The sequence below is a fragment of the Adiantum capillus-veneris genome, chromosome 13 (assembly GCF_014529385.1).
Source record: "Adiantum capillus-veneris isolate H3 chromosome 13, ASM1452938v2, whole genome shotgun sequence".
Classification (NCBI taxonomy): Eukaryota; Viridiplantae; Streptophyta; class Polypodiopsida; order Polypodiales; family Pteridaceae; genus Adiantum; species Adiantum capillus-veneris.
This window is the reverse complement of record NC_140943.1, coordinates 66,940,258-66,967,558: the sequence shown is the minus strand read 5'-3', so window position 1 is coordinate 66,967,558 and position 27,301 is coordinate 66,940,258. Positions and strand designations below refer to the sequence as shown.

Below are 27,301 nucleotides of genomic sequence, written 5' to 3'. Positions count from 1 at the left end.
GTTGTCATACTTTTTGAAGATCTAGAATACATAAGAATACGTTTTCTCGACTTTTCATGAAAGTGACTTGCCGACCTTTTTCATCAGCATGCATAAACATGAAGGGACTAAACCTAGTTGTAACATGCTTTGCACTATCATAACAAAACTATAAAATAGAGAGATAATATTCCTAATTGGATTGCTTCGGGCTAACATATGGTCTAACCATATCTTCTAGCACTTGATTAACTCATTTAGTGTGCTCATTCATCTTGGGATAATCTGTAGTATTGATATTGAATTGTGTTCCCTACTGTTTAAAGATAACCCTCCAAAAATGCCTATTAAACTTGGGATTACAATCACTCAAAATATTTTTGGGCAATTGAGACAATCCATACACCCATACTGAGGCATGACCTCGTACAATATTTGGTAGACCCCTAATAAACTCCATAGAGACACTACACTTGTTGTGACTAAAAATATTCATAAGCTATCGAATGCACGAATTTCCATGCCGCTATAAATATGCCTTTGCTAAACAGTAGGGACCATAACACCTAGTGTGTATGCATTAGCAAAAACCTATTCGAGCCTTCATTTCCATGATTTGAATGTTTTGAGCTTGCCAATGCACATAGATTAGTTTATACACATAGGACACATGAAACTTGAGGGAATAGAGGTGTAAATAGCTCTTGTTAAAAAAAACTAAATACTACCCACCATGATTCGTAGCCATTCATAACACGCTTTACGCATATAGGGCATTGTACATTCATGTTTTATACCATGAGTAGCTAGAAATGCATTAAATTCATGAGACATATACTCCCCCCCTTTATTGAAACGGAAGGTGCCCATAGTACATTTTGAGACATTTCCAAACATAGCCAAAAATTGTTTGAAGCACATAAAAACTTCAGACTTTGCTTTAATTTGAAATAACCATGCATGCCTGGAGTAATCATCAATGAAAGTCATGAAGTAAAGGTAATTTCCCAAGGACGGAGTTTGCATGAGCCCACAAACATCCATAAGTTGCAAATGCTACAACCGCTACGATGCATTGTCACATACTTACTTAGATTTCATGCCTGCTCATTGATTGGGTTGTCATGCTTGTGTCAAAATCAATATTGAAGATCTCTTCTACATTGCTTACTAATCTACACTCTTTCTTGGTTTCGGCTTTTCTTGGAAAACTTTGATCGGTGTTTGATAGAGCTCAATTGTTCCTCATGAGTGGGAACCAGTACTACTATATCATAATATGATAAGAGCACTTGAACATGAGAGCACAGAATGGAAAAGAGTTCGTTCAAGCATGAGAGAACATGGAAAGTTGCAACGGCACATGTTTGTAGTGAAGATTGTGGTTAGTACGCTATTTTACATATGAACTGAAAGCATACAAATTGATGCTTCTCAATTTTAGAACCAATAATTTAAATAGGGTTATGCATGGTGCTTGGCCCATCATTGATATCTTACTTGAGAGATTAACCTTGCTCACGTATTTCAAAATCTGAAAAATATCAATCTTGATCATTTAATGCGCCTTTTCATGAGGAATCTGATGCAATTTCCATATCCCCAAAATGATTAGATATGCATATTCCCTCCTGTCTGGTGGTGGCTCCAGCAGTAAGGGCCATTTTGTGGCTGTGCCCCGAGGTAGATGTACCTATATTGACTCGGGAGCCCTGGATGTGCCTGCCTAGTAGGCGCATTAGAGGTGGGATTGAAACCGGCCCGTAGGGCAGTAGACGTAGGCTACCCCAGAACTAGTAATTTTCAGGTTGGTGTCTCTACTATGGCTATTTACCCTACCCTGTTTTTCAACACTTCAATGACTTTGCCAATTGAGGAAATGTCTTTAAATATCAAGTGCAGAGGACCAAGAACATATTTCTCAAAATGCCAATGAAAAACCCATTGAACCCCTGACTTCATCTTCAAAACTCAAAACAAGCTTGAATCCACTCAGCAATGCATTATGTGCCACAATTTTAACATCGGCATTCTTAAACAAAGCATTATGTGCCACAATTTTAACATCGGCATTATGTGCCACAATTTTAACATCGGCATTCTTAAACAATAAAATGAAAGGGAAATCAAGTAGTCATGTAAGGCTATGAAATGAAGGTACCCATGAAGGATCAATTGTTCACATGAAAAGGTAAGTCTAATAATAAAACCAAAACGAAATCGGTTGTTCAGAAAATACTTCTCATGACAACAGACCCCCATTCCTTCAAACAGAGGGGTGAAAAAACATGCAATCAAGAGACACATACCTAGGAAAGAAAGAAAACAAAGTAAGGAGGTTTATCATAAATTCAAATTTGACACTTCCATGGCATGCTGTAATATGCAAGTTAATGGCATTTCTTGAATTGGATGGACAGTGATACCATGATACATGCGTTTAACACACATTACTACATGCATTGATATAAATCTCTACAAAGAATTAATACCATGACACAAGCATTAACACACCTTATTACATGCATTAATCTAGATCCCTTACAAGGAATTTCACGGATGTTCACTGTCAATCACTCTCACTTTAAAATTGCAAGGCTTGAGAATACACCTGCCAATGAAGTCAAGAGTGCCAATACTACTACAATTGGATGACATCCTTGGCAAGCCCATATCCTCTATTAATTCGAAACACTCTCTATTCAGACTTGGAGATGATAAATTAAGATGAATCTCTTCGATGTGTATGTAAAAGAAGCTGGCACCTATATATTTATGGCAAAAAAATATTGCCCAGACGGATCTCCATCCCAAGCAAAACTGAGAAGACATTGGCTTCATCATCACTAAGCCACTAAAAGGACCTCTTCTCGTATGAAACTAAATGGTGAACACCGCCTTCTGCTTGTGCAGCACCAGTTCGAACCTGCATATATCAACATGCCATCAATTGAACAAACAGAGTCTAGACTCCACTAGTTACTACACATGCTATTAAAGCAAAAGAAAGCCTTGTCATTTACCTCTAACCCAATTTGCCCCTGAGCGAGCCCATCGTGTGCTGCTTCTATACTCCTGAAACCGAGATCTTGAAACCCCTGTTTGACAGCGTGCATTGTATACGGTATTAATTTCATTACCGAACCTTTGTCTGCTACCGCCCCTGAAACACCTTGTGCAATTTTAAGCTTCGACTTGTCACCCAAATATCGCACATCACTTCCTTTAGTCATGGCTTCCAGAGAGCCCATTCCTCTATACTTTTTCAGACGACGACCATCCTGTTAGATACGCAAGTTGTCAGTTGGACACAATGATAACCAAAAGAAGTGAGAATATAGTGGTAAATGGAGAAAACCTCGCAAAACCATGTTGCCAGGTTTTCGAGCTCTTCAGAGGGTCAGTGAAGCTCTATTAAACTGCACGAGGACGATAATAGAGGGAGGAAGAGCTCAAGAAAACAGTTACACACAGATATATGCATGGGCAGGGCCATCATACACAGCTACCTGCATCAGAGACTTGGGCGCACAGGGAAAGCTACCAACTCAGGGACTGCCATCATTGCCAGCTCCTCGCTGCTTCTCGCTAATGGCCATTAACACCAGTCCCCCCCCCTCCCCCCCTTTCTCTCTTTCCCAAATTATTTTCCTTTTATTGCAGCTTTGTGTCTCTGCGTATTGTTCTTTGTTTCGGCAGTTGCAGTTGTTTGTTTGCTGTTATTCCTCTTGCTCCTGTTTTCGCTCCTGTATGATGTGGCCTTCACATTGACCATGTGTCAGTCTATGGATACAAGTTTTTTCTTTTGAAGAGGGGCTTTGTTTCTTCTACTTCATGTGTGTGTGTGTGTGTGTGTGTGTGTTTGGGGGAAGGGGGGTTGCTTCCTCTCTTTGTTTTAATTGGCGGTTTCCATTATTTCGTCTATTCTCCTCCTGATGTTGGTTTCTCTCTGCGTAGATGCTGCTAAGGTAGTTTCTCCAGTCGAATGCCCTTATTTGCTATGCCACCAGGTTTTGGCCCCGCCCAACGCTACTGCTGTGTACATTGCCCAACTGCCGCAAGCAACTACTTTTGGGCTTTTTCTACCACAAGTTCAGGAATTCCATCTTGGGAACTAGCTGCCACATAGGATAATTAATGACCAGTGGACCACACCACATCGTAACCCCACATTCAACTGAACTCGGAACAGCTCATATCCAAAGTGCTGAAGCATACATACCTGCCAATTGACTCGAAGGCTCCCTAAATAAAACATGCCAGATAAGGGAAATCCTAAAAAAGAATACGTCTAATAAATGGGCTAAACTGTGATGTTCAAATAAGATGCAAAAGATTCACACCCCCTTTGCAACCAATAGTGCTCTTAAGCTGTACATGTCCTGCCTTGCTTGGGGCACAACTAGAGGAAACAAATAATTCAGAAACTCTTGGACATTCTATAAGCCAGGTGCTAGCAGATATCAATCTTTGGACGAGCATCGCTTTGCCAAACTCCACGCACACACGGGCTACGTCAGTAAGTTCTTCAATTCTCTCTCTTATTCCTCAAGGAGCTTCGCATACAAAGATTCTCATCTTTGAGGGTAGAAGCTTCATCGTCTCGCACCTGTCCTTTTCTTTGCTCCTTTTCTTTCACCTATAGCTTCAACGTTTCCACACACTATACTATGCACACTATGTCTACCTCTCACACTCAAATAAGAAGTTTTTTTTCAAACTTCCATACCGTTCGCAACAGTCGTCTTTCACCATAGAAGTGACAAAATGCTATGCTATACTACCAATGTTACCGGGTTGGACACTAAGAGGACACACACTTGGATAACTTCAAAGACAAAGCCAAAATGAAACAACACACAATGAGCCAGAACGGCCAATCCCTTCCTCAAATCTTCTCTCCACAATATCATGGGCAATACAATGTCAAACTTCCATACCAATACAAGTGAAAAAAAAAACTCAACATTGTAAACATGTGAATGTCGATGGTGATCCTCCAAGCATTTTGTCCCTTCTCTCTACTCCTTCAAGTGCCCACATTCTCCATTTGCTCGCAATTGTCTTCTGCTCCTTCTACTGATTCTAGGAGCTAGGGTTTAGGCCCCTCGACAAGGATCTGCAAGTTAACCCCGTTCTTCAATGGCTTGACACGTCAACAGTTTGTGACAATTTCTTCTCTTGGTTCAAGGAAGGTCGCAGACTAATCTTCGGGAGACTAACTACCTCCTCGTCGCACACTCCGCATGTAACACCTGTTATACAATTGGTTGCTATTTTTCAAAGCTCAAGGCGCACGATAATACGCGCAATGGTAGGCTTGCTCTTCCAAGAGAGGCAAGAGTATACACCAAAGGGCTGCAAGCACAACAAAAAACACGAGAGAGAGAAAAACTTTTTGGGGATTAGTGGATTAGTGCAAAATCTTTAAAGCTCTAATACCAATGTCAGGTGTAGCGGAATTGAAATGGTGAAGATCTAAATTTTACACTTTCACAAATCCTTGCTCCTTTCCTTGCGTTAGTGATTGCTTTAGATTGATTGATGGTTACTTCGTTAGCGATGTAGGCACATTTAAAACACTCGCAGCGCATTGCTCCACGTGGCCTGACTTTTAACGGGTTTCTCTATTTTTATAGGAAGCTTGCATCCACGCGCATACGCATGGCTGCTACCAGTCATCGTCTACCGAATTGTGCAATAAGCACAAGGGACTGTGGCAGCACCATCTGGTTGGGGAAGGAGTCTCCAAACGATCCCACAAATTGGTGGGAAAACCGCAACAAGAGACCAAGCCCACACCTGAAGCATCAAGCTGCTGGGGAGCCTTTATGGGTGGATAGCTGGGCTACTCCATCTTGGGCTCATGGAAAGCTTGGAAATACAATGGTTGTCGTAGATGCATCTCATGGCTCTTCTCCAATTGATCAAATCGGCACTTTTCTTGCCTCACTCAGGGCTTGTGCTCGGAACAAAGACCTTGAAAGAAGCATCAGCATACACCATCATCCTATGCAAGGAAGGTTGCTCGCGAAGTGCTCAGATGCTATTGTTAGCGCCCACACGCACACGCCATGCCTGCGCATGGCTGGTACAATTCATCGTTTATTGAATTTTGCATTAATCACAGGAGACTATGGTAGCAACGACTCGTTGGGGAAGGAGTCTCCAAGCGATCCCACAAAATGGTGGGAAAACCGCAACGACGGGCCAAGCCCACACCTGAAGCATCAAGCTGTTGGGGAGCCTTTATGGGTGGATAGCTGGGCAGTCCATCTTGGGTCATGGAGAGCTTGGAAATGGAGTGGCTGTTGGAGAGCCATCTCATGGTTCTTCTCCAATTGATCAAATTGGAAATTTTCTTTACTTACTCAAGGCTTGTGCTCGGAACAAAGACCTTGAAAGAAGCATCAGCATACACCATCATCTTGTGCAAATAGGGTTGCTGGTGAAGTGCTCAGATGCTCTTGTAACCGTGTATGCAGAATGTGGCAACATGATGAGGCCAAAGCACTACTTGACATGCACAAAAGCAAAGATGTGATACACTCACACACGCGTGCATCTTGATGGCATGTGGTTGTACGCAAGATGCCGATATGGGATTGAAAATTCACTTTAATAGGGGCTATTGCCATGTTTGCCAATGCCTTGGTCGGTACGTATGCCAAATGTAGTGCGGGATGTTGTCTCTTGGAACGCTATGACTGCAGGATATGCCCGACATAGGCCGCGCCGGGAGCTCTGGGTTGTTGATATGGGCTTCAAAATTCGCTCTCATATTGTTAGTCAAGGGCTGTTGCAAGAAAATGTCATGTGTGGCAATGCCTTGGTCGATACGTATGCTAAATGTGGTGCACTTCAGAAAGCACAAAACGTGCATGAGAAGCTTTCTGTCCGGTATGCTGTCTCTTAGAGTGCATTGATTGCGGGAAACGCACAACAAGAGCAGGGACAAAAAGCTCTCTGCTGTTTTCAGCGGATGCAAAGTGAGGGCCCAATCACTTACACAGCCATCCTGAAGGCATGCGGGTCAGCAGAGGCAATCACCTACGCAGGCATCCTGAAGGCATGCATCTCTACGCAAGATGTTGATATGGGCTTAAAAAAACACTCTGATATTGTTAGTTAAGGATTGTTGCAAGAAATTGTCGTGCTTGGCAATGCCTTGGTTGATACGTATGCTAAATGTGGTGCACTTCAGAAAGAACAAAACGTGTCTGAGGAGCTTCCTCTCCCGAATACCGTCTCTTGGAGTGCATTGATTGCGAGATACGCACAACAGGAGCAAGGCCAAAAAGCTCTCCGCTATTTTCAGCGCATGCCAAGCGGGGGCCTCTCTCCATATGCAATTACATACATGTGCATCTTCAAGGCATGTAACTGTACGCAAGATGTTGATATGGGCATGAAAATTCACTTTAATAGGGGTTGTTGCAAAAAATTGCCATGCTTGGCAATGCCTTGGCCGATATGTATGCCAAATGTGGTGCTGGATGTTGTCTCTTGGAACGCTACGACTACAGGATATGCCCGACATGGGCCGCGCCGGAAGTTTTGGGCTGTTGATATCGGCTTAAAAATTCGCTCTCATATTGTTAGTCAAGGGCTGTTTCAAGAAATTTTCGTGCTTGGCAATGCCGTGGTCAATATGTATGATGAATGTGGTGCACTTCAGAAAGCACAGAACGTGCTTGAGGAGCTTCCTGTCCCAAATGTCGTCTCCTGGAGTGCATTGATTGCGGAATACGCACAACAGGAGCACGGCCAAAAAGCTCTCCGCTGTTTTCAGCGGATGCAAAGCGAGGGCCTCTCTCCAGATGCAATCACATACGCGTGCATCTTGAAGACATGTGGCTGTATGCAAGATGCCAATATGAGGAGCTGTTGCAAAAAAAATTGTTGTGCTTGGTAATGCCTTGGTCTATATCTATGCTAAATGTGGTGCGGGATGTTGTCTTTTGGAACGCTATGATTGCAGGATATGCCCGAATAGGGCCACGTGAGGAGCTCTGTGCTGTTTTCTGCAAGTGCTTGAGGAGCTTACTCTTTGAAACGGTGCTAACTGATTGCGGGATATGCGCACAAAGCCGGAGCCTCTCTCTAGATACAATCACATACGCGTGCATCTTGATGTACGTAAAATGCCGATATGGGCTTGAAAATTCACTTTAATAGGGACTGTTGCAAAAAAATGCCGTGCTTGGCAATGCCTTGGTCAATATGTATGCCAAATGTGGTGCGGGATGTTTTTACAGAACCTCTTTCTCCAAATACATTCACCTACGCTTACCTTGAAGGCCTGTGGCCTTATGAAAGACTCTCACATGGGTATCGGAATTCACGATGTGATCGCTAGTCAACGTTTGTTGGGAGTACGATTTCATGCTTGTTGGTGGTTTGATCAATATGTATACAAAATGTGGTGTCCTCACAATAGCACAAAAACTTCTTGAAGGATATCTTCCCTTGGATGTCGTCTCTTGCAGTGGGTTAAGTGGGATGTCGTCTCTTGCAGCGGGTTAAGTGCAAGAGATACCCAACATCGTTGATGTAAAGAAGTGCATTGGCGATAAACATTTTATCGCGCGGTGAGTAAGCATGATCATTTTTTTATTTTTGACACTGAGAACCGAGTTAATGAACACACTGAAAATTGCACGTTGCCGTGGGAATGGCACGTTCCCTCGTATTATAAAAATTGGGGAGGACTATGCAAACTCCCCCATGCAAGGAGACTTGCATGTTTTCTTTCTTTTTAAACATAAAAATGGAACAACAAACAATTAATAACATTGACATCTTGTACGATCATGAACATTGAGCTTGACAAAACTCTAACACTCCTTGTGGTTTCTGGCGAGGTATCCCTCTGAAGCACTACGATCGGTATCCAATTGATGCGGAGGCACCCCTATGAACCACGACGGCGGTATCCCAAACACTCTCAGGTAGAAAAATCTAACACGCTTTCATGAAAAATCTCTCTCTCTCTCTCTCTCTCTCTCTCTCTCTCTCTCTCTCTCTCTCTCTCTCTCTCTCTCTCTCTCTCTCAGTTTTCAATATTTTGTTTGGTCTCAATTCGATACGAATGCAACTAACGAAGCACTCTAGTTCCTTTTACCTTCCCTGAAGAGAGGGAATGAGTGGGTAGAGATATGTAGAGAGAGAGAGAGAGGAGAATGACACCCGATGGGGTCCCAACCAACCCTCTGAAGGGCCCCCCACACCGTTGCCGATGTGGTATTTGCTTTTAATTGCATACATGGAATGTACACACATGCAATACCTCAAGTGCAGACTCTACTGACTCGAATCGGGAATGTCGCCTTGGTAACTCCTCCAGACGAGGCACCTCCGCGGCTGATTTGTTGCACCTTTGGATCCTTCTCAATGTGGGACTACGGATGGCCGCCATGTAACCGGCTTGGACACTCTAAGCGAGAAATCAATAGCACAACACAAGCAGAAACTTCATAATCACTAAACTTTAATAGAAAGAGAGAGAGAGAGAGAGAGAGCCCGGCGGAGTTCCGCGCCCAAAGGTATTGGCCCCAAAGACTGGCGCCCCTTTCGGTATTTCTTTTTATATTAATCTTTGAGCAAAGTACAACTCCCCGTGGGTGCTCGCTCTCAGACTCTGCGTCTAGATGCTCTGCAAAGTGAGCCCCATTGGGTCACTTATAAACATTATAAGGGATGCTAAAAGCATTGCCCCAAAAGCTGTAAATCAAAAGCAATAATTCCCCAAAAGCAAAAACTGCCAAAAAGCAGTCAGCATAATTTGCAAAAATCCGTACAACCTGCAACATAAACAGTTGTCAACGCAAAACACGGGATTCCGTACAGTTTGCCACGTCAACCTACCAGCACGTTTTGCGGAGGTCCGAACTGCTGCCACGTGGCATTTCTGCCGCAAGGTTACTGTCTTTATGTGTGTATCTCCAGGCAAGGTTGCCACGTCATCCCATTTGTCCACGGGTGGTCATGCCATGTCATCAGTTTGTGACCTACCCGCGATTACGCCCGCAAAACACACAGAGGCAATAAATTGTCTTAGTAGACACTGACAGTTGGTACCGACGCACTAGACACGACACATCTAGCACTTGTACAAAACGACAATCACATCATAGGACATCACATGACAAATCACAGAAAAATTCATTCCAAATCTCAGACCATGACCATCAGCAACGTATTTAGTAATCGCATCTAGATCCATTCCGGACGTCACTGATCCACGATTAACTAATCCTTATTCTGATCATGTCTATAGAGATTTATGAGACCGAAATGTGCAGTCATGTTGTCTTTCAGTTCTTGCACTCAAACAAGTCAAGCACAAATCAATCATATTCTTTTTCGGGAATTCCATGTCATAAAGTCATACAACAGAGTTCTGGTCAGCCCATTAGTATCCTTGAAACCCAAAGGGGACATCAATGACTTTATTCAAAATTGAGGTAATCCGTTGACAAAGGAGCGGAGTGACTCTTCTCCTGTGCAAACCCGCTGCACTAGATTCACCCTTGCTGAAATCGGGGTTTTTTCTTAGTAGATTATGCTAAACCGAATGCTTCAAGGTACATTTTCAAAATCTGAGTATCTGTCAGGTCCTCCTCCTCCATCCAATTCGCATCCAATGCGGGATAGTTCTTGAATTCTACTAAGAACTGCCGAATCACTTTACCTTTCATCTTTCTTCCTTGTGTGCCAAAATCTGTTCTGGAACGAGTATGTCCTCGCTTTCCTCCACTTCGGGTTGCTCATCAGGCTCCCCATTAACAAGCACATCACCTTTAAAAGATTTCAAGAGACTCACATAGAATGCATTGTGAATCTTCCAAGTCTCGGGCAGCTTGAATCTAAAGGAGACATCACTTATCTTTTCTTTAATCTGGAAAGGGCCATAATACCTCATGCTAAGCTTTGGAAAAAACCGCTCCTTTCCCTTTGGCGTACCTTCTCAAAACGTAAGAGCACCCAATCGTCTTCCTTTAATTTCAAATCGCGACGATGTCGGTCTGCTGCCTTCTTATGTCGTTCTTGAGATTTCTCTAAAGCCTCCCAAACCTTGGCAAAAGCAGTGTCCAAGTCCCTCGTGTATTGGTCAGCTTCAAAAATCTTATCTTGGGTCTAGGGAATGTTTTGATCTACCAGCTGATTCCCTTTTTCCTTTCTTTCCTTATGCCCTAGGACCTGCGGGTAGCATCTTTCGCTTCCCCTGTCCATTGGCAGGTCAGAGTCAATCATCGAAACCCTAAGACACACTATCATCTAATTCCTCTTTCTCGAATCCTTTGATGAACTTGCATCTAGTTTCCTTAGTTCGTTGGAACCCTCTGATTCTCCAGAATCTTGTGATGAGCTATCATCTGGTTCCCTTGATTCATTCTCTTCACTGAAAGACTCTTGCCTTTTTTAGGTGGATACTATCATGCCCGTCGCATAAGTCAATGAGCCGGCATGCATTCCAAACTGTTGCTTAGTCATGTCCCATAAGTCTCTGAATGTAGTCAGACTTCTGGTTTAAAGGATAGTCTTGAATCTCTTTAGCAATCTGGTCTTTCAAAAGAATCTTTGCCAAGTATCCCAAAACCTCTGGCAATAGTCACCCAATGTATCTTTCTCAGTCATTTTCAAGTGATGTCAAGGCTTGATGACATCTCTTGCATATTCATCTAAAATCCAAGTTGATGTGAAAAAAAAAAAAAAACCACGTCGCATGTGTTTCTCTGCGTAACAACAAAGTAAGATGCCGCTTTCCGCTCCCTGAAATGTTCTGAGAACCGCTCTCTAAAGAAGGCGACGTCAAACTGTTGTGCAAACTCAAGGGCTCGATGGGTGTCTTGGTAGCCTGAAAAAAATGTCTGAAACCTGACAGCCTGATTCCCTTCCTTAAACTCCTTGGTTTTCGCGTCGATCTGGTCATTGTCAAAAGAGGACGAGCTCCCCTCCTCTACACTGCTAGATGGTCTTCCATGCCTTCTAGACTTTTTCAAAAATCTGCTTCAAACAAATCTTGTCATAGGGGCTAGAAGAAGCTTCCTAGCACCCTCGAACACTTCAAATGGCACCTTCCCCGTGTGTCGTTGTAGGCAAACTCCACGAAGGGCAAATACTTTTCCCATTTAGTCTTCTGGTCCAAAAAGAAGACTTGAATAAACCAAAACACCATTGGATTGTCTATCTCAAATTGCCCATCTGACTGTGTGTGGAACGAGGACGAGAACTGCAACCGCGTGCCACTGTTCTCCCAAATTGCCGTCCAAAACAACTAGTAGACCGGGGATCTTTGTCCAAAAAAAGTCGTCATAAAAGCTGTCTTGTAGACGTCTCGAAGAGCAATACAGATCTGATGATAATCACTCTTCATATCAATTTGGCAAGTAGAATTCTGAAGTCTGTGGAGTATATCATCAATTCTCGTAATGTGGAAATCTGTTCTAGTTCATTGTTCTTTATCTTGGCTTCAGCTAACTTTGTAAGGTGGCCGGTTCGGTGGTGTACTACCACGAATCAATCATGTGATCTTCACGATGTAAAGGAGGTAACTCGCTTTGTACGCCTTCAGAGAAATAGTCAGCCTCTATTGCAGCAATCTTGTTGTTCCTTTTCGAGGTCAAACATATTCGACCTTCAATCATCATTAGTTCTCTCAAGAAAAATCGAGTAAAGAAACTGAATTTCATGAAGTACAATCTCTTTGCCCTTCATTTGTCAAAGTCGCTTTCTTAGCCCGATAGCCAACCACGGCGTTGTTCTTGGCTCCTTCATCGAAGAAAATGAGGGCTTCCTCATTTTTCACTTTGCCCCAAGTGCGGCAAAGTTTTATACTTTCGTTGATCTCATTCGGGTCGGGCCCCACGCAATGTGGTACCATTTCTGCTTTCATCTTTCCTTTTCTTCCACACTCGGCTGCTGCTCTGTAACTCTCGAGTTTATCTTCTAGTGGTCCTTTGGTTCATCTTCTTTTCAAGAGTTCTTGTCCATCTCTTTTTGCGAGTACAAGTTCCGCTTTTTTGCACTCGTCTGTCCTTTCGGCTTTCCTCCCTACCTGAGAGGAAAAGCAACGGCCACACGCCATCTCGAGTAAATCTTATCAATCGGGTAATTCTTCAAGTGTTTCGCCAATCTCGGGTCCCTGGAATACTTAATCAATCTGTTTACACATATGCCAATCTGACGTTCGTACTCTCTTCTGGCAAACTTGCCCGTCGATTAAAAAATTGCCCAGATCTTCATTCTTTTCTTCAGTTCCCACGCCGGATTTTCCACTTTTCTTTGCCTAACCATCGAGGGGTGTCATCTCTGTCAGATTCTTCACAAGAACCCATGTGCAATCTGGGATTCTTTATGGCGTAAGATAGAGCGATGAAGACGGGAACGAGCCCGATGCGCGATGTATGAAGGGTGGGAGTGGCTAATAAGCCGGGGGTCAGGACACGAAGATTCTTTCACACAAGTTTGCGTGTGCTGCAAAAAGAATCGGATCCCATGTAGAAGAAGAATCTTTCTGTGCTCTGATACCACTGTAACCGGCTTGGACACTCAAAGCGAGAAATCAATAGCAACACACAAACAGAAACTTCATAATCACTGAACTTTATTAGAGAGAGAGAGAGAGAGAGAGAGAGAGAGAGAGAGAGAGAGTGGAAAAAATTTGCTTTGATACCACTGTGAGGATTAGTGGTGTTAATCCTATAATTAAGACTTAAAACTTCATACTTAAGATCCAACTGAGACTCAAGAGACTGAATGTGTGTTTGATTGATTGATGAATGCTTGAAAACTGAGTATAATAGGCTCCTATATAGGAGACGAAGTCTCACAAATGAAAAGACACGTCTCATGGTGAAGAGAAATGACTTTAGACGTAAAGACACATCCTTTCGGCGAAGAGCTGCAATCATTGGACGAAGAGTCGCAACCGTAGAGCGAAGGGATGTGACGAGCCCTCAAATGAGTGTGGCTTGGCAAAGAGGCATGTCTCTTGAGCGAAAGGTCGTGACCATCAGAGGGTACTCCTTGGCATGGCACTTTTCGTATCTACAACTCGGAGTAGATGTAATACTGTAACATAGTCACAATCGTGGCACTTAACACCTTTCTGCAATCAGTGGCACAGAGACATAAGGCTTCCAAGTTTTCTTTAACTTGGTGTAACTAAGTCAGACTTTGTAAATAATTAATTTATTTACGAGAAAAGAATTATTTAATTAGTTGTGTGCACATCATAATAGATTTAGCAGTTCTGGGGCCTCAGGTGCGCCCAAGTTTGGGCCAGTGCACCTCAGGGAGACCCTAGCAGAAAATACCCTGAAGCCCTAGCGATTGGGAAATCGGGTCTTCAATGAAGGGGTAAATAGTAGCCTCAAATTTCAGGCTCAGAAAATTACGCGTGCTAGTGCAAGCACAAGAATGAGATGGGGTCCTTAGACTATTAACCCTAAGGCTTGATTATTTTACGGCCTTAGGATAAGTTAGTTAAAAGTATTCTTAAGTGATTTTGCACTGGACCAAATGGCCGGACAAGTGCGAACAGGTAATGCCAGAGCATTGCTGGTACGGCAATGCGCTAGGGAGCAGATAAAGTTTTCATTTGTTGCATCTATGTGTGCAGTCGTGCACTTAATTGCACATTTCATTAACTAGCATAGGATTTTTAAAGTCAAAAGTTGAATGGTTTTAAATTTTAAAGTGTGCCACTTGGCACACTTTCCCATGCAATCTCTCTCTCTCTCTCTCTCTCTCTCTCTCTCTCTCTCTCTCTCTCTCTCTCTCTCTCTCTCTCATGCTAGCGCCCCCTCTTCTGGGAGGCTATAAGAGAGCAGCCCCTCCCCCTCTTGCCAGGTTGGCAGTGCATTACCCCCCCCCCCCCCCCCCCCCCCCCAAGTTGACCATCCTCTACGCAGTGAAGCTCTCCATTGAAGCTTGAGAGCAGCACCTTGTGGTGTATGTGGAGCCTTTGAGTACCAATCACCTAGAACAAGGCCTCTCATGGTTGCTTGCAGCTTTGGGAGAAGTTTCATCGCGTAAAGTAGTAAAAATCTCTCTTTCTCCCTTGTCTAGCGGCTGCAAATTCCCTGTTTTCAGCCCCTAATCACTTGTATTAGGGTGAATTTCAGCAAAGTCTTAATAGAATCTCATTCCCCACTACCTACTCTACCACGCTCAGGTAACAATTTCTGGTTATGTGCAAAAAATTACAGCAAGCGTGTGTGTGTGTGTGTTTTGCATGTTTCTGTGGTTGGTTAATTGCAGGAATGATTACGTCCAAAGTGGCACAGTTAGCGGAAGATAGACCCTCATTCGTGAGAGCTTCCGATGAGGTTTGTGGAAGGTAGACTCTCCCCTATGAGAGCTTCCCAAAATCTCGCAGAAGAGAAGATCCTCTCAGTGGTCAGAGAGCAGTTCTTCTACTCTCTTAGTCAGAAGCAGAAAAAGGACAAGAAAGAATAGAGGACGGGCTTTCGCCCCGTTCCTGTGCTTGTAAAGATTCTCCCTTAGTAATAAAGATATTCTCTTTATGGGGGGGGGGACCAGCCCATCTTCTGGTCCCCAATGAAGTGTCAAGCTTTCTCTCTCTCTCTAATTCTCTTGAGTATTTGAAGTGCAATTAAACGTCAGTTTACGCTTCCGTATTTTTGTGACAGTGGTATCAGAGCACGGTCATCTCTCTCTTCCTTAAGGGATTGACGACTCTTGGCAGACTGCAGAAATGGGAGGACGCGAGATAGAGTTCTCTCTCCTTCAACAACAGGTGGAAGAGTTGCAAAAAGCTCTCTCCCATCCAGAAGTCCAAAAGATTCTCCATACTCTTCAGAAAGGGAAGGAGAATATGCAGATAAAGTTTTCATTTGTTGCATCTATGTGTGCAGTTGTGCACTTAATTGCACATTTCATTGACTAGCATAGGATTTTTAAAGTCAAAAGTTGAATGGTTTTTAAATTTTAAAGTAAGTGTGCCACTTCGCACACTTTCCCATGCAATCTCTCTCTCTCTCTCTCTCTCTCTCTCTCTCTCTCTCTCTCTCTCTCTCTCTCTTCATGCTAGCGCCCCCTCTTCTGGGAGGCTATAAGAGAGCAGCCCCTCCCCCTCTTGCCAGGTTGGCAGTGCACTACCCCCCCAAGTTGACCATCCTCTACGCAGTGAAGCTCTCCATTGAAGCTTGAGAGCAGCACCTTGTGGTGTATGTGGAGCCTCTGAGCACCCATCACCTAGAACAAGGCCTCTCATGGTTGCTTGCAGATTTGGGAGAAGTTTCATCGCGTAAAGTAGTAGAAAACTCTCTTTCTCCCTTGTCTAGCTACTGCAAATTCCCTGTTTTCACCAAGTTTGGAGCATTTCCATCGGAAAAGGACCTCCAATTTGACATTGGAACACGCTCAGGTAACGATTTTTAATTATGTGCATAAAATTACAGCAAGCGTGTGTGTGTGTGTGTTTTGCATGTTTTTGTGGTTGGTTGATTGCAGGAATGATTACGTCCAAAGTGGCACAGTTAGCGGAAGATAGACCCTCATTCGTGAGAGCTTCCGATGAGTTTTGTGGAAGGTAGACTCTCCCCTACGAGAGCTTCCCAAAATCTTGCAGAAGAGGATAGATCCTCTCAGTAGTCAGAGAGCAGTTCTTCTACTCTCTCAGTCAGAAGCAAAAAAAGGACAAGAAAGAGTAGAGGACGGGCTTTCGCCCCGTTCCTGTGCTTGTAAAGATTCTCCCTTAGTAATAAAGATATTCTCTTTATGGGGGGGGGCCAATGAAGTGTCAAGCTTTCTCTCTCTCTCTAATTCTCTTGAGTATTTGAAGTGCAATTAAACGTCAGTTTACGCTTTCGTATTTTTGTGACACTTGGTGGCAAAGTTGTAGGGGAGAGGGTTTTCCAAAGCTCATTGATCTTGCATTACAACTACTTTCGCACATAAATACTAAAACCCTAAACCATGAGCACTCTGAGAGCTTTCAACTTTGCAATCTGCAACTTCTTTGTCTACAAATTCACAAGCATTGTAATTTGAAGGATTGCTTTGCGGGTGCTTGTGAGCGCAACTGAAGTGCTTCCTCATTGACCACACCAAAATACACAATCGACTCAGCTACTAACACTATAATTGCTCCTACACACGAGACCACATACAAGGTCTCTACATAGGCACCCAACCCTTGTGAGAGTGCATGTGTGCAGAAGCGTGAGGGGGTGGGGGGGGGAGAGAGAGAGAGAGAGAGAGAGAGAGAGAGGCACAAAAACGCTGGTGTGTGGAAAAGGGGGCGATCAGTCCCCTCATGACTACCAGAGCAAGAGGACCTGTACAATAATAAAAGATAATGAAATGTGTAACCCCCTAGCCCCATATGTATGAGTGCCCAAGGTGGCGCCAAACTCAAATTGTCACGTGACACATCCAACCCTATGTCTCCGTGGACAAGCTACAGCATGACCAGGGTTCAGTTCAATCAAGTCAGTCTAAAATAGGAAGCGATCTGGCACTTTTGTGAGTCTGTTCGCAGACCGTGCATGTCCAAACACTTAGAGCAGATGCATATCCTCCGGTTGCACACAGCATGATCATCAGTTTTCCATCAGAACCCATCAGTAGCATTTTTACAGTGCATAGACCTATTTTCCCTATTTTTGACATTTTTCACTTATTATTTTTAAGTGACTTTTGTGGAAAACTAGGTAGGGCAAATTTCATAAGATAATATATAAGCAAACCAAAGCTAGCACTTTCTGGCAGAAGAGGCAGCAGGAGCATTGCTCAACAATTCTCAAGCAAGAACAAGAACCCTCAGCCTGGCGTTTTTCCCTCACATCAGGCCAACATTTTCAGCCCCCTTGTACTAGCGTTTTTCAGCATTGGTGCATCAGCGTTTTCAGCCTTGGACAACGCCATTGCAGCTCCTGTACCAGCGTTTTCAAGCAGGCCAAATCAGCGATTTCAAAGACCAGCAACTTCAGCATTTTTGAACAGCCTCAGCCAGCGTTATTGGGACAACAACCTCAGCGTTTCTGACAGCCTTCATCAGCGTTTTGCACCAGCACTCCAGCACCATACCACATCGGTTTTGCACCTGCAAATTCAGCACTTGAAACCTAGCAAGAGCAGCATTTCTGGACAGCAGCAGAGCAGCGATTAGTATGACAACAGTCCAGTGTTTTCAGCCATAAGAAAAATAGGTTGCACACGAAGGCACAGTAGCAGATAGCGTCGTCGCCGTCGTCATAGCAGCATTCAGTTTTCAGCCAGTCTTGTCATCGTCGGATAGCCCCATTAGATTTGCATCAGCATCTTGTACCAGATTGTGCAATCAATAGTAGACCACTCTCGCCATCGAGAGTGGGGCCCTTGGAGGAGGGTTTGACAACATTCTGGTGTCGTATTCTCTTCTCTCTCTATCTCTCAGTCTCAACACCTTCATTCACAGAGTTTATCCGCTTTGTTTGTGACCACTTGCACTCTCTCACTAAAGGAACGGAAGGCTCTCCCTTCCGTAAGTAAAAGGAACCCTTGAGCACAATTCGGAGCACTCATCTTGAGCAAAGTTCAACATTCACTTCCAATGCATCTTACATTGGTATCAGAGCTTTGGCAGTGTTCTGTATCACCCAAGAAAAGAACCACATAAAATTTTTTTTGCTTGTTGCGGTCGCACGTAACACAAGTCCTCTTGGGCGTGTCGATTCCTAATCGTGTTTTTGAAGAGTGACAGGAAACCCAAGGAAGAAGGGCTTGTCCAGCCTCCCCTTGTGCCTCTTTTCACTCATTGAGAGCGGACCGTGCACTTAGCAGCCGGCCAATCGATGTGAGGGGGGAAAAAGCAACCTTGGTGTGAGCGCAAGGCCGCCAAGGGGTGCGCCCGCGGAAAAGAGTAGAACTCGGGTGAAGAGAAGATCCTTCTCTAACACAGATTGCAAGCTAAAGAAGAACTTCAAGGACTCAAGACCCTCAAGAACCTCAAGACTCCAGAACCCCAAGAACCCAAGACCCACAAGAACCCAAGTTCCTCGTGAACTTAAGAACCCAAAACTTCAGTGGATGGTCATCACCCGAAGCGGAATGGATACTTCCCATGGGGATGATGAGCATGGAAGTGGCGAAGAAGAGTTTTCGCCACCAGGAGGTTTTTCCGACCCTCCCCCTTCCCCATCTACGTCAAGGATTGCACTAACTCCTATGGAGGCTTTCGACAAGATGATGATGGACAACAAATTAGAACGCAAAGCAACAAATGCAGAAAGAAAAGAAGAAATAGAGCGCGAACACGAAGAAAGAATGGCAGCCATAGAGCATGAGCACAACGAAAGGAAAGCCGCCTTGTTCCGATTCTTTTCTCAAGTGCAGGCACAAATGCAAGAGATTCAGGAAAAGGAGACTCTCTCAATCTCTTCTTTTCCAAAGCAGGACACATAGTTTGCATGATGACTTGCCTGATCAAGATGTGATTACTTACGAGCATGATGATTTGCATGATCAAGATGTGATTTCTCACAAGCATGATGATTTGCAGGAAGAAACTGTGATTGTTCACAAGGATGATGGTTTAGTTGATACTTTTTCTAGTGAAGCTAACCTCATTGCAGATCACAAAGAACCGATCTTGGCTCTCAAGTCTAGGTCCACAGAACCCCCATAGGAAGATTCGATAGATCCTGAAGAACCGATCTTGGCTCTCGAGCCTAGGTCCAACAAACCGTCTCAGGAAGTATTATGTGTACGAATGATTAGTCAACACACATTATTTGAGTGTTTCATTCGTGATCATTTCCTGTATTTTAGTCAACATCTTTATGTGATCTCTTTTCACAGGCATGACATATTGTACGTTGAGCACGATTCACTCATGAATGAGCACGGATGTATGCGGATTAGTCATGGAAAGATGAAATGTTTGCAATCACAAAAGCCACATTCCATGTCTCTTCCTTGGCATGACACAATCGTAGAAAGAGCACAAGACGAATCGATCATCAAGCATCGGCATTTCCATTGTGATTGGCCACACTTGATTGATTTCAATCAGAAAGTCAAGATTCGACCCCATTGTTTGCATGTGTTGGATGAACGGTTTGGCACTCCGTCTATATGTTCATCTGCATTGCATGCACAATTTTTTCGACGGAATAGTATTTTTCCAGTCACTTTACATGGAATGGATATGTTCATGTTTTTGTGTTGGAAGTGATTTCAGGAATTTTCAACCTCGAAGATTTTTGAAGAAGGTAGATGCATGACTATGGACGAAGTTGAAGCATTGAAGGAGCCACAAATGACTTTGTGTCGCTTTCGGCGCGACCCATGGAAGCAAGCGTTGCAGACCTTTATGAAGTTCAAGTATCGCACGACCCACACATCAGAGTGGGCCGACGGATTCCAGACGCTGTTGGCGATCTCCCTCGACGCCATACAGTTCGGTACCACTACCTCACTTTGAAAAAAAGGGGATGTCAAGTGACACATCCAACCCTGTGTCCGTGGACAAGCTACAGCATGACCAGGGTTCAGTTCAATCAAGTCAGTCTAAAATAGGAAGCGATCTGGCACTTTTGTGAGTCTGTTCGTAGACCGTGCATGTCCAAACACTTAGAGCAGATGCATATCCTCTGGTTGCACACAGCATGATCATCAATTTTCCATCAGAACCCATCAGTAGCATTTTTACAGTGCATAGACCTATTTTCCCTATTTTTGACATTTTTCACTTATTATTTTTAAGTGACTTTTGTGGAAAACTAGGTAGGGCAAATTTCATAAGATATATATAAGCAAACTAAAGCTAGCACTTTCGACAAAAGAGGCAGCAGGAGCATTGCTCAACAGGCCAATTCTCAAGCAAGAACAAGAACCCTCAGCCTGGCGTTTTTCCCTCACATCTAGCCAGCGCTTTCAGCCCCCTTGTACTAGCGTTTTTCAGCATTGGTGCATCAACGTTTTCAGCCTTGGACAACGCCATTGCAGCTCCTGTACCAGCGTTTTCAAGCAGGCCAAATCAGCGATTTCAAAGACCAGCAACTTCAGCATTTTTGAACAGCCTCAGCCAGCGTTATTGGGACAACAACCTCAGCGTTTCTGACAGCCTTCATCAGCGTTTTGCACCAGCACTCCAGCACCATACCACATCGGTTTTGCACCTGCAAATTCAGCACTTGAAACCTAGCAAGAGCAGCATTTCTGGACAGCAGCAGAGCAGCGATTAGTATGACAACAGTCCAGTGTTTTCAGCCATAAGAAAAACAGTGTTTGTTTTACACGAAGGCACAATAGCAGATAGCGTCGTCGTCATCGTCGCCGTCATCATAGCAGCATTCAGTTTTCACCCACAGTCTCGTCATCGTCGGCACCACCATCGGCCTCGACATAGCCCCATTAGATTTGCATCAGCATCTTGTACCAGATTGTGCAATCAATAGTAGACCACTCTCGCCATCAAGAGTGGGGCCCTTGGAGGAGGGTTTGACAACATTCTGGTGTCATATTCTCTTCTCTCTCTATCTCTCAGTTTCAACACCTTCATTCACAGTGTTTATCCATTTTGTTTGTGACCACTTGGACTCTCTCTAAAGGAACGGAAAGCTCTCCCTTCCGTAGGTAAAAGGAACCCTTGAGCACAGTTCGGAGCACTCATCTTGAGCAAAGTTCAACATTCACTTCCGCTGCACCTTACACAAATGGGTGACCGGTCCCAAACTCGAGCGGCTGGACAAGGTACAACCTACGCTATGGGTGGCCAGCCCAAAGACACTAGCCGTACAAGGAAGTGCCCTAGACCTGTGTGAAGCAGTAGAGTGGTGTAAATCTAACACACCCTCTCACCACCTAATGCTAAACAAACCGCATGAAGCCGAAGATGTGAGGCAAAAAATGAAGATGTCTATTGCGATGTCGCAAAAGTCTGGGGCGTCACAACCTCCGAGAGATCTCCATGGTAATGTACTGAGTGTGAAAACAACTCCTTGTCGTAAAAGAAGTGTCAATAGACCTGCAAGTGTCCTGCCCAATAGGATCTGTGGTGTCTGTAGTCAACCGTCTGGAGAAAATGGGGAAGCCCAATAACCGTCATGGGAATGACCAGAAGGCTGTCAACGCATGAACCTGTAACCCGGTATATGCATGAACCTGTAACCCAGTATGGCAGGTGGCTAAGCTGTGAAAAACTCCAGGAAGGCCAAATGTAGAAATCTGCGTCGTAAACATCCTCCGAAACGGTGCAGAGGGTGTACGGAGGGTGGGGAATCGAAGTAACAACCTCTGATAGGCTAAAAACAGAGAAAACAGCAGGTGTTTATGGTTGAAATCTGAAGGATTGAAGAGGATTGTCGTCGGCAAGGCACCTAGGGTTTCGCACCTAAACTGCAGGACATTGCCAGGGGAGCCTCGAGAAAGCCTTGGGATGCTTAAACAAGTCTTTGGGCACCTGACAATGATAAAACGGGGAATTACAACACGTTGAAATTGACCTGCAGCTCATTAGAAAGCTTCCAAATCACAAGGCAAAGTGTCCTTGACGTGTACTTTTGACCTACAAAGGTTTTTGCGCCGTTATGCTGGCGAAATTGGGTCAAAAACTGCAATTACAGCCATGGACACTTTTGGACAGCTTGGTGAGAGTTAGGTGGAAGTGTTCGGATCGTCTATTTGCAATAAGAATAAAGGCGCCCGTCTTTGGGTGCCGTTGTCTGCTTGGGAGCACTCTAGCTACCAAGCCATGTTTTGTTTTGAAGTGTTTAATTCCAGTCACTGGCTTATTCGTGAAGTTCCTTTGTGTCGTAAAGTTAACATTGTAAAGATCGACTGAGAACTAAAGTCTACCGCCCAACGGGCCAATTTCAGGGGCTGATCTGTAACATGCCAGAAAGCTCAGCAAAAAATTGCAAGGGAAAAGAATCTACTATACTAGCCAGTCGTAGCCAGATCTGCACCCGAAAAGGGGTGCCCCCAAGGTTGGAGCTCTCCAAAGGAAGGTATGGACGAAGCATCCAAATGTTGCTTATTGCGGGAGTAGAAACTAGATCCCCCCCAAAACTGTCAACACTACCTGCAAACCTATCATGCAAAGGATCTCGACAAATTTGTTGTCGATCATCAAGAAAACTGCCCATAGAAGGTTGCAAACCTGTCCAACAACTGGTACTGACAAGCTCACAAAAGGACAAGAAAGTGACCAAATCAGTAGGGCCTGACTGTCACCGGGGAAGGAGAAAACATGGAGAAAGGAGAAGCCACACTCCAACAAAACCTCCGCAAACAATTGTCATTGTTGGCTAAGGGTCTAGCACCACATGCTCCACCTCTAAACCTCATCCAAGAAAGTCGGATTATCAAACAAGAAGTGGTTCTAGAGATAGAAATACTCCCCTTTGCCCGTCGAAGTCAACTCTAACACATGCACTAGGACATGCATCGAAACTGCTACATATTGGATAAAGAAGAGTCACCTAAAGCCGAAACTGGAACTTCCATCCTTAGATGGACAATAGAAAATCAACGAACATCCTTTGCTTCAAGAAGGAAAGAGATCCCCCTCTGTCATCCATAATCCACAATCTAGTACAAACGTGTGGCTGAATCATCAACCTTCTACCCATCAGATAGGTAGCTCCGTCGACAATTCCAAGAAAGATCTGCATTTGCAAAAGGCACAACAAATCTGCTAATCCATCTCCCGATAGAAAACACAATCATAGAAATCTCCTCCAAAAGATCCTAATGTTGTCCAAACACCTCTCTGAAGAAGAAGCTGGAAGTGAATAGCTCCCTCTCTGGATCCAACCGCATGCTTGCTCCCCTTGCGGGAAGGCACGGTAGCACAACTCCATCTAGGAAAACCAAAGCAATCCAGCATTACTACACATATTGAAGCCTCCATCAGGAGAGGGCAGGGTAAGCAAGAATAAAGACGGTGAAGTCATAAACGAGGATCCAAGGCCTCCACATCCCCAAATCTACCCCAAACTAGGAGAGAACCAGGAAAAAAAACAGCAAGCTTCTTCTCTCTCAATCATGTCCAAAACGGCACCGGATCAACCAAATCCGAGCATCCACGTGCTCGTATCACCATAGGACTCTGATACCATGTCAAAGGTGGCAGCAAAAGATGCAATGAAGACAAGATGTAGCTCGTGATCTGATGGGCACCTCGACTCCGATCTAGAACACCTGCAATGCCAAACATGTGAACAAGGCAAACCTGTGGAGAAGAGAGATCACAGAGGTAGAGAGAGACGGGACATCTGAGAATGTGAGAGAGAGAGAGAGAGAGAGAGAGAGAGAGCATTTAGCAATTTGTATCCAAGTAATCTAAAGCAAGTGCTTGCTCTGGCAACGAAGCAATGGGGCCCTTGAGGTTCTCTTTCAAGTGAAGTAATGTAGCCTTGTATTTTTGCAAAGTACTAGACCTGAGTTAAAATCCTTAAACCCTTCTGCTGCACTTGACAATAGCAAGGGCTTAAGCAATAAGCTCCAGTAAAGTATACAACTCCATGCCCTTTTCATTCGCAAGAAGTAAGCCTCCAATAAATTCTCTCTTCTTCTACGCCTCTGAAATAGACAAAAACGAGGAAGCTTGTAGCAAAGCTTTTCAAAACTCTCTACATATTGGAGAACCTTCTGTCTCTAATCGCCCAATTTTGTCGCATCTTTGAGTGATAGATAGCACTGCATTTGGTGGCAAGATTTAAGCAAAGAAGCATTCTTTAAAGACTTTTCTATAATTCTTGAGATTGTGGACACAGGGAGCCAGCTCCTATCATTCAAGTTTCTAGGATGTGCAACGTTGCCGAATGGGTTAATGTCCTCCATAGCCAAACCGAGCCGCTACTTTCAAGGATCTTGTTAAAAAACAAAAATGTTGTTTAGGATAATGGAAAGATAAGTTGGTCCTCTTCATTGTCTCGTCTCCACCTTGTCAATCTCGACAATCCAAAGCAGATGTCATCTTCTGTCCATCTTGCCAATCTAGACAATCCAAAGCAGGTGTTGTCCTATCATTAAAGTCCCATATATCAAACATAAGCCTCTCTCAAATGTTTGCATAGTTGTTGTATCACTACAAGTTTTCATTGCCATGTGTCAGAATTGAAGTTCCATAGTAAGTCTTGGTGTCATTCAAGAATGTCAGCCAGAGCACCACAAGGGCACACCCCAATTTCTTCCCTTATCGACATTAACTCTCATCAAAAATTTGGGTCTCTCAACCATGCCCAATTTGTCTTGAATTCTCTCCTCGTGTTCCAGCTTAGTCCTTTGCTGTCTCTCCTATGAATACAGAGGCCCACTTTAATAAAACCAAAGGAAGAAAAAAAAACACTCTTCTTGGTTCACAAGCAAAGGTGAAGTACAAAAATCTGATTGTTGTAACCCTACTTGAAGCATCTATAGCTACGTAGTTGAGCAATCCTATGTCTTAGCTTACCTGAAAAAAATAGTCCCCTGGAGCCTCAGCTGTGCCAGCAAGGAAACTTCCCATCATGACAGTTGAAGCACCCAAAACAAGAGCTTTTACAATGTGACCAGAATTAGCAATGCCACCATCTGCAATCACAGGCACGCCCATCTGCTTGGCTATACCTGCAGTTTTATAGACTGCTGTTGCCTGAAAAAATAAAGAGCAACAAGATAGAGAGTAAGCTTTACCCATGAAGGACCATGAAGCATTAACAATCTGGTGATTTAACACACAATGGCACGTTGTCTGAAAAGAGCAACAAACCAGAGTGTAAACTTAAACCCCTCTATGTTCTGAAAGGAGGGGCCATAAACATTGCAATGATCTTGACAACCTAGCAATGATAATGCACAATAGCAAAGCTTGTCCACAGTAACATGAACCAGCAAAAACTACTTTTAATCGAGAAATAATGGCTTGAGCTGGCATTCCCTTTTCAAATGACCAGTGAAGCACGAGAGTAATGTTGACGTCATCCAGACGACCTAAGCAACAACTAAGCAAAACAAGACTTTTTCTACCACATACTTTGAAAGTAGGCCCAACTTTGTATACACCTATAGCCCTTGGTTCATTAGCAGGGTTTCAATGCTATTGCCTACTCGTTGTTATACTTGCATGGTCACAGTGGTTCAACGATTAGATTACATAGCAAGGGAGGAGAATAATTGTTTCCAAATCAGTATAACCTCAGCACCTACAAAAAAAAACTATCAATGAATTATGTCCACTGACGCAGAAGAAGAATGCATGCATTAAAAATGCTCACCTGACCTCTACCAACAGCACAGACTTCTTGCGTTGTGCATATGGAACCAGATCCCATGCCAACCCTTAAACCATCTGCCCCAGCCTCAATCAGATTCCGAGCTTGATACGAGGTCACCACATTTCCCGCAATGACATCAAGCTCAGGGTAAGCCCTTTTGGAAAAGGCTAGCATCTCTCTCTGATAAATAGAATCACCTTGTGAACTGTCTAGGACAACAACATTGACACCGACATTCACGAGCATCTCTAGCCTTTTCTTGTCACCTTCTCTAGTGCCGATGGCAGCACCCACAAGAATCTTCCCATCTGAACCCAAAGATGGTGTACCCAAAGCAGGAAAATCTCTCTGCTGCTTAATATCTGTCCTGCACAGAAGCTCTACGACTTCTCCAGTTTCTCGTACAATTGGTAGTAGACTCTTCTTGCTTGAGATCAAAGAGTTTGAAGCATCCTCGTATGTACAACCTTCAGGGGCAGTAACCAGGTCCATGCTCATCACGTCACGAACCTCAGTGAAACGATCGGATACAAAATCAATATCCCTGCTGGTCACAATGCCAAGAAGCTTGGAGCCTATCTGCCCATTTTCTGTGATGAGAACAGACGAAAACCCTTTGCTGAGCTTGATTTGATCAACCTGAGCAATGGTATCCGACGGCTTCAAGCAAGCGGGCTCAGAGACAAACCCTGCTCTGAAGGTTTTTGCTTTGCTAATAAGGTGGGCTTGCTCCTGCAGGCCCATGTTATAATGGACTATACCAATGCCTCCTTGGACAGCCATGGCTGCCGCCATTTGAGCTTCTGTGACAGTATCCATGGGTGAGGAAACGCAGGGCGTTCTGAGTGATATGTTCTTGGTGAGGCGCGTGCTTAGCTGGACTTCCTCTGTGGGAAAATCTATGTAGCCTGGAAGTAGAATGATATCGTCGTAGGTATATGAGTAGCCCTGGCCCATAACCCTGCTTGCTGTATAGCCATCCGCCCCTCCCCCATAGCCGTTGTCCATTCTGCTGCTTGCTTCCGCAGCTGCTACGAAAACCTTCAGAGCACCGCGAGAGAAATAGACGATGAGGTTGGCATGAGAATATTGATCAAAAGCCCTGT

General features: G+C 44.1%; 1 protein-coding gene across 1 annotated transcript; it reads right to left on the bottom strand.

Annotated features, from left to right (window-relative positions):
- Positions 1 to 2,478: 2,478 nt before the first annotated feature.
- Positions 2,479 to 27,301, bottom strand: LOC147444187 (inosine-5'-monophosphate dehydrogenase 2-like). Its single transcript, XM_086526893.1, has 4 exons — positions 26,196 to 27,301; positions 25,394 to 25,573; positions 3,003 to 3,260; positions 2,479 to 2,905 (listed from the first exon to the last, which is right to left on the bottom strand). The coding sequence occupies exons 1-4, from the start codon at positions 27,201 to 27,203 to the stop codon at positions 2,834 to 2,836; spliced, it is 1,518 nt and encodes a 505-aa protein (XP_086383019.1). The 5' UTR covers positions 27,204 to 27,301; the 3' UTR covers positions 2,479 to 2,833.

What these genes read in the sequence shown, in the direction of transcription:
- LOC147444187 (XM_086526893.1), bottom strand. Translation starts at nt 27,203, where the DNA reads ATGGACAACGGCTATGGGGGAGGGGCGGATGGCTATACAGCAAGCAGG. An exon ending in GTGCTGTTGGTAGAGGTCAG is followed by an intron (nt 25,574 to 26,195) that starts GTGAGCATTTTT and finishes TTATTTTTTCAG; the next exon opens with GCAACAGCAGTCTATAAAAC. An exon ending in CAGGGGACTATTTTTTTCAG is followed by an intron (nt 3,261 to 25,393) that starts GTAAGCTAAGAC and finishes CGTATCTAACAG; the next exon opens with GATGGTCGTCGTCTGAAAAA.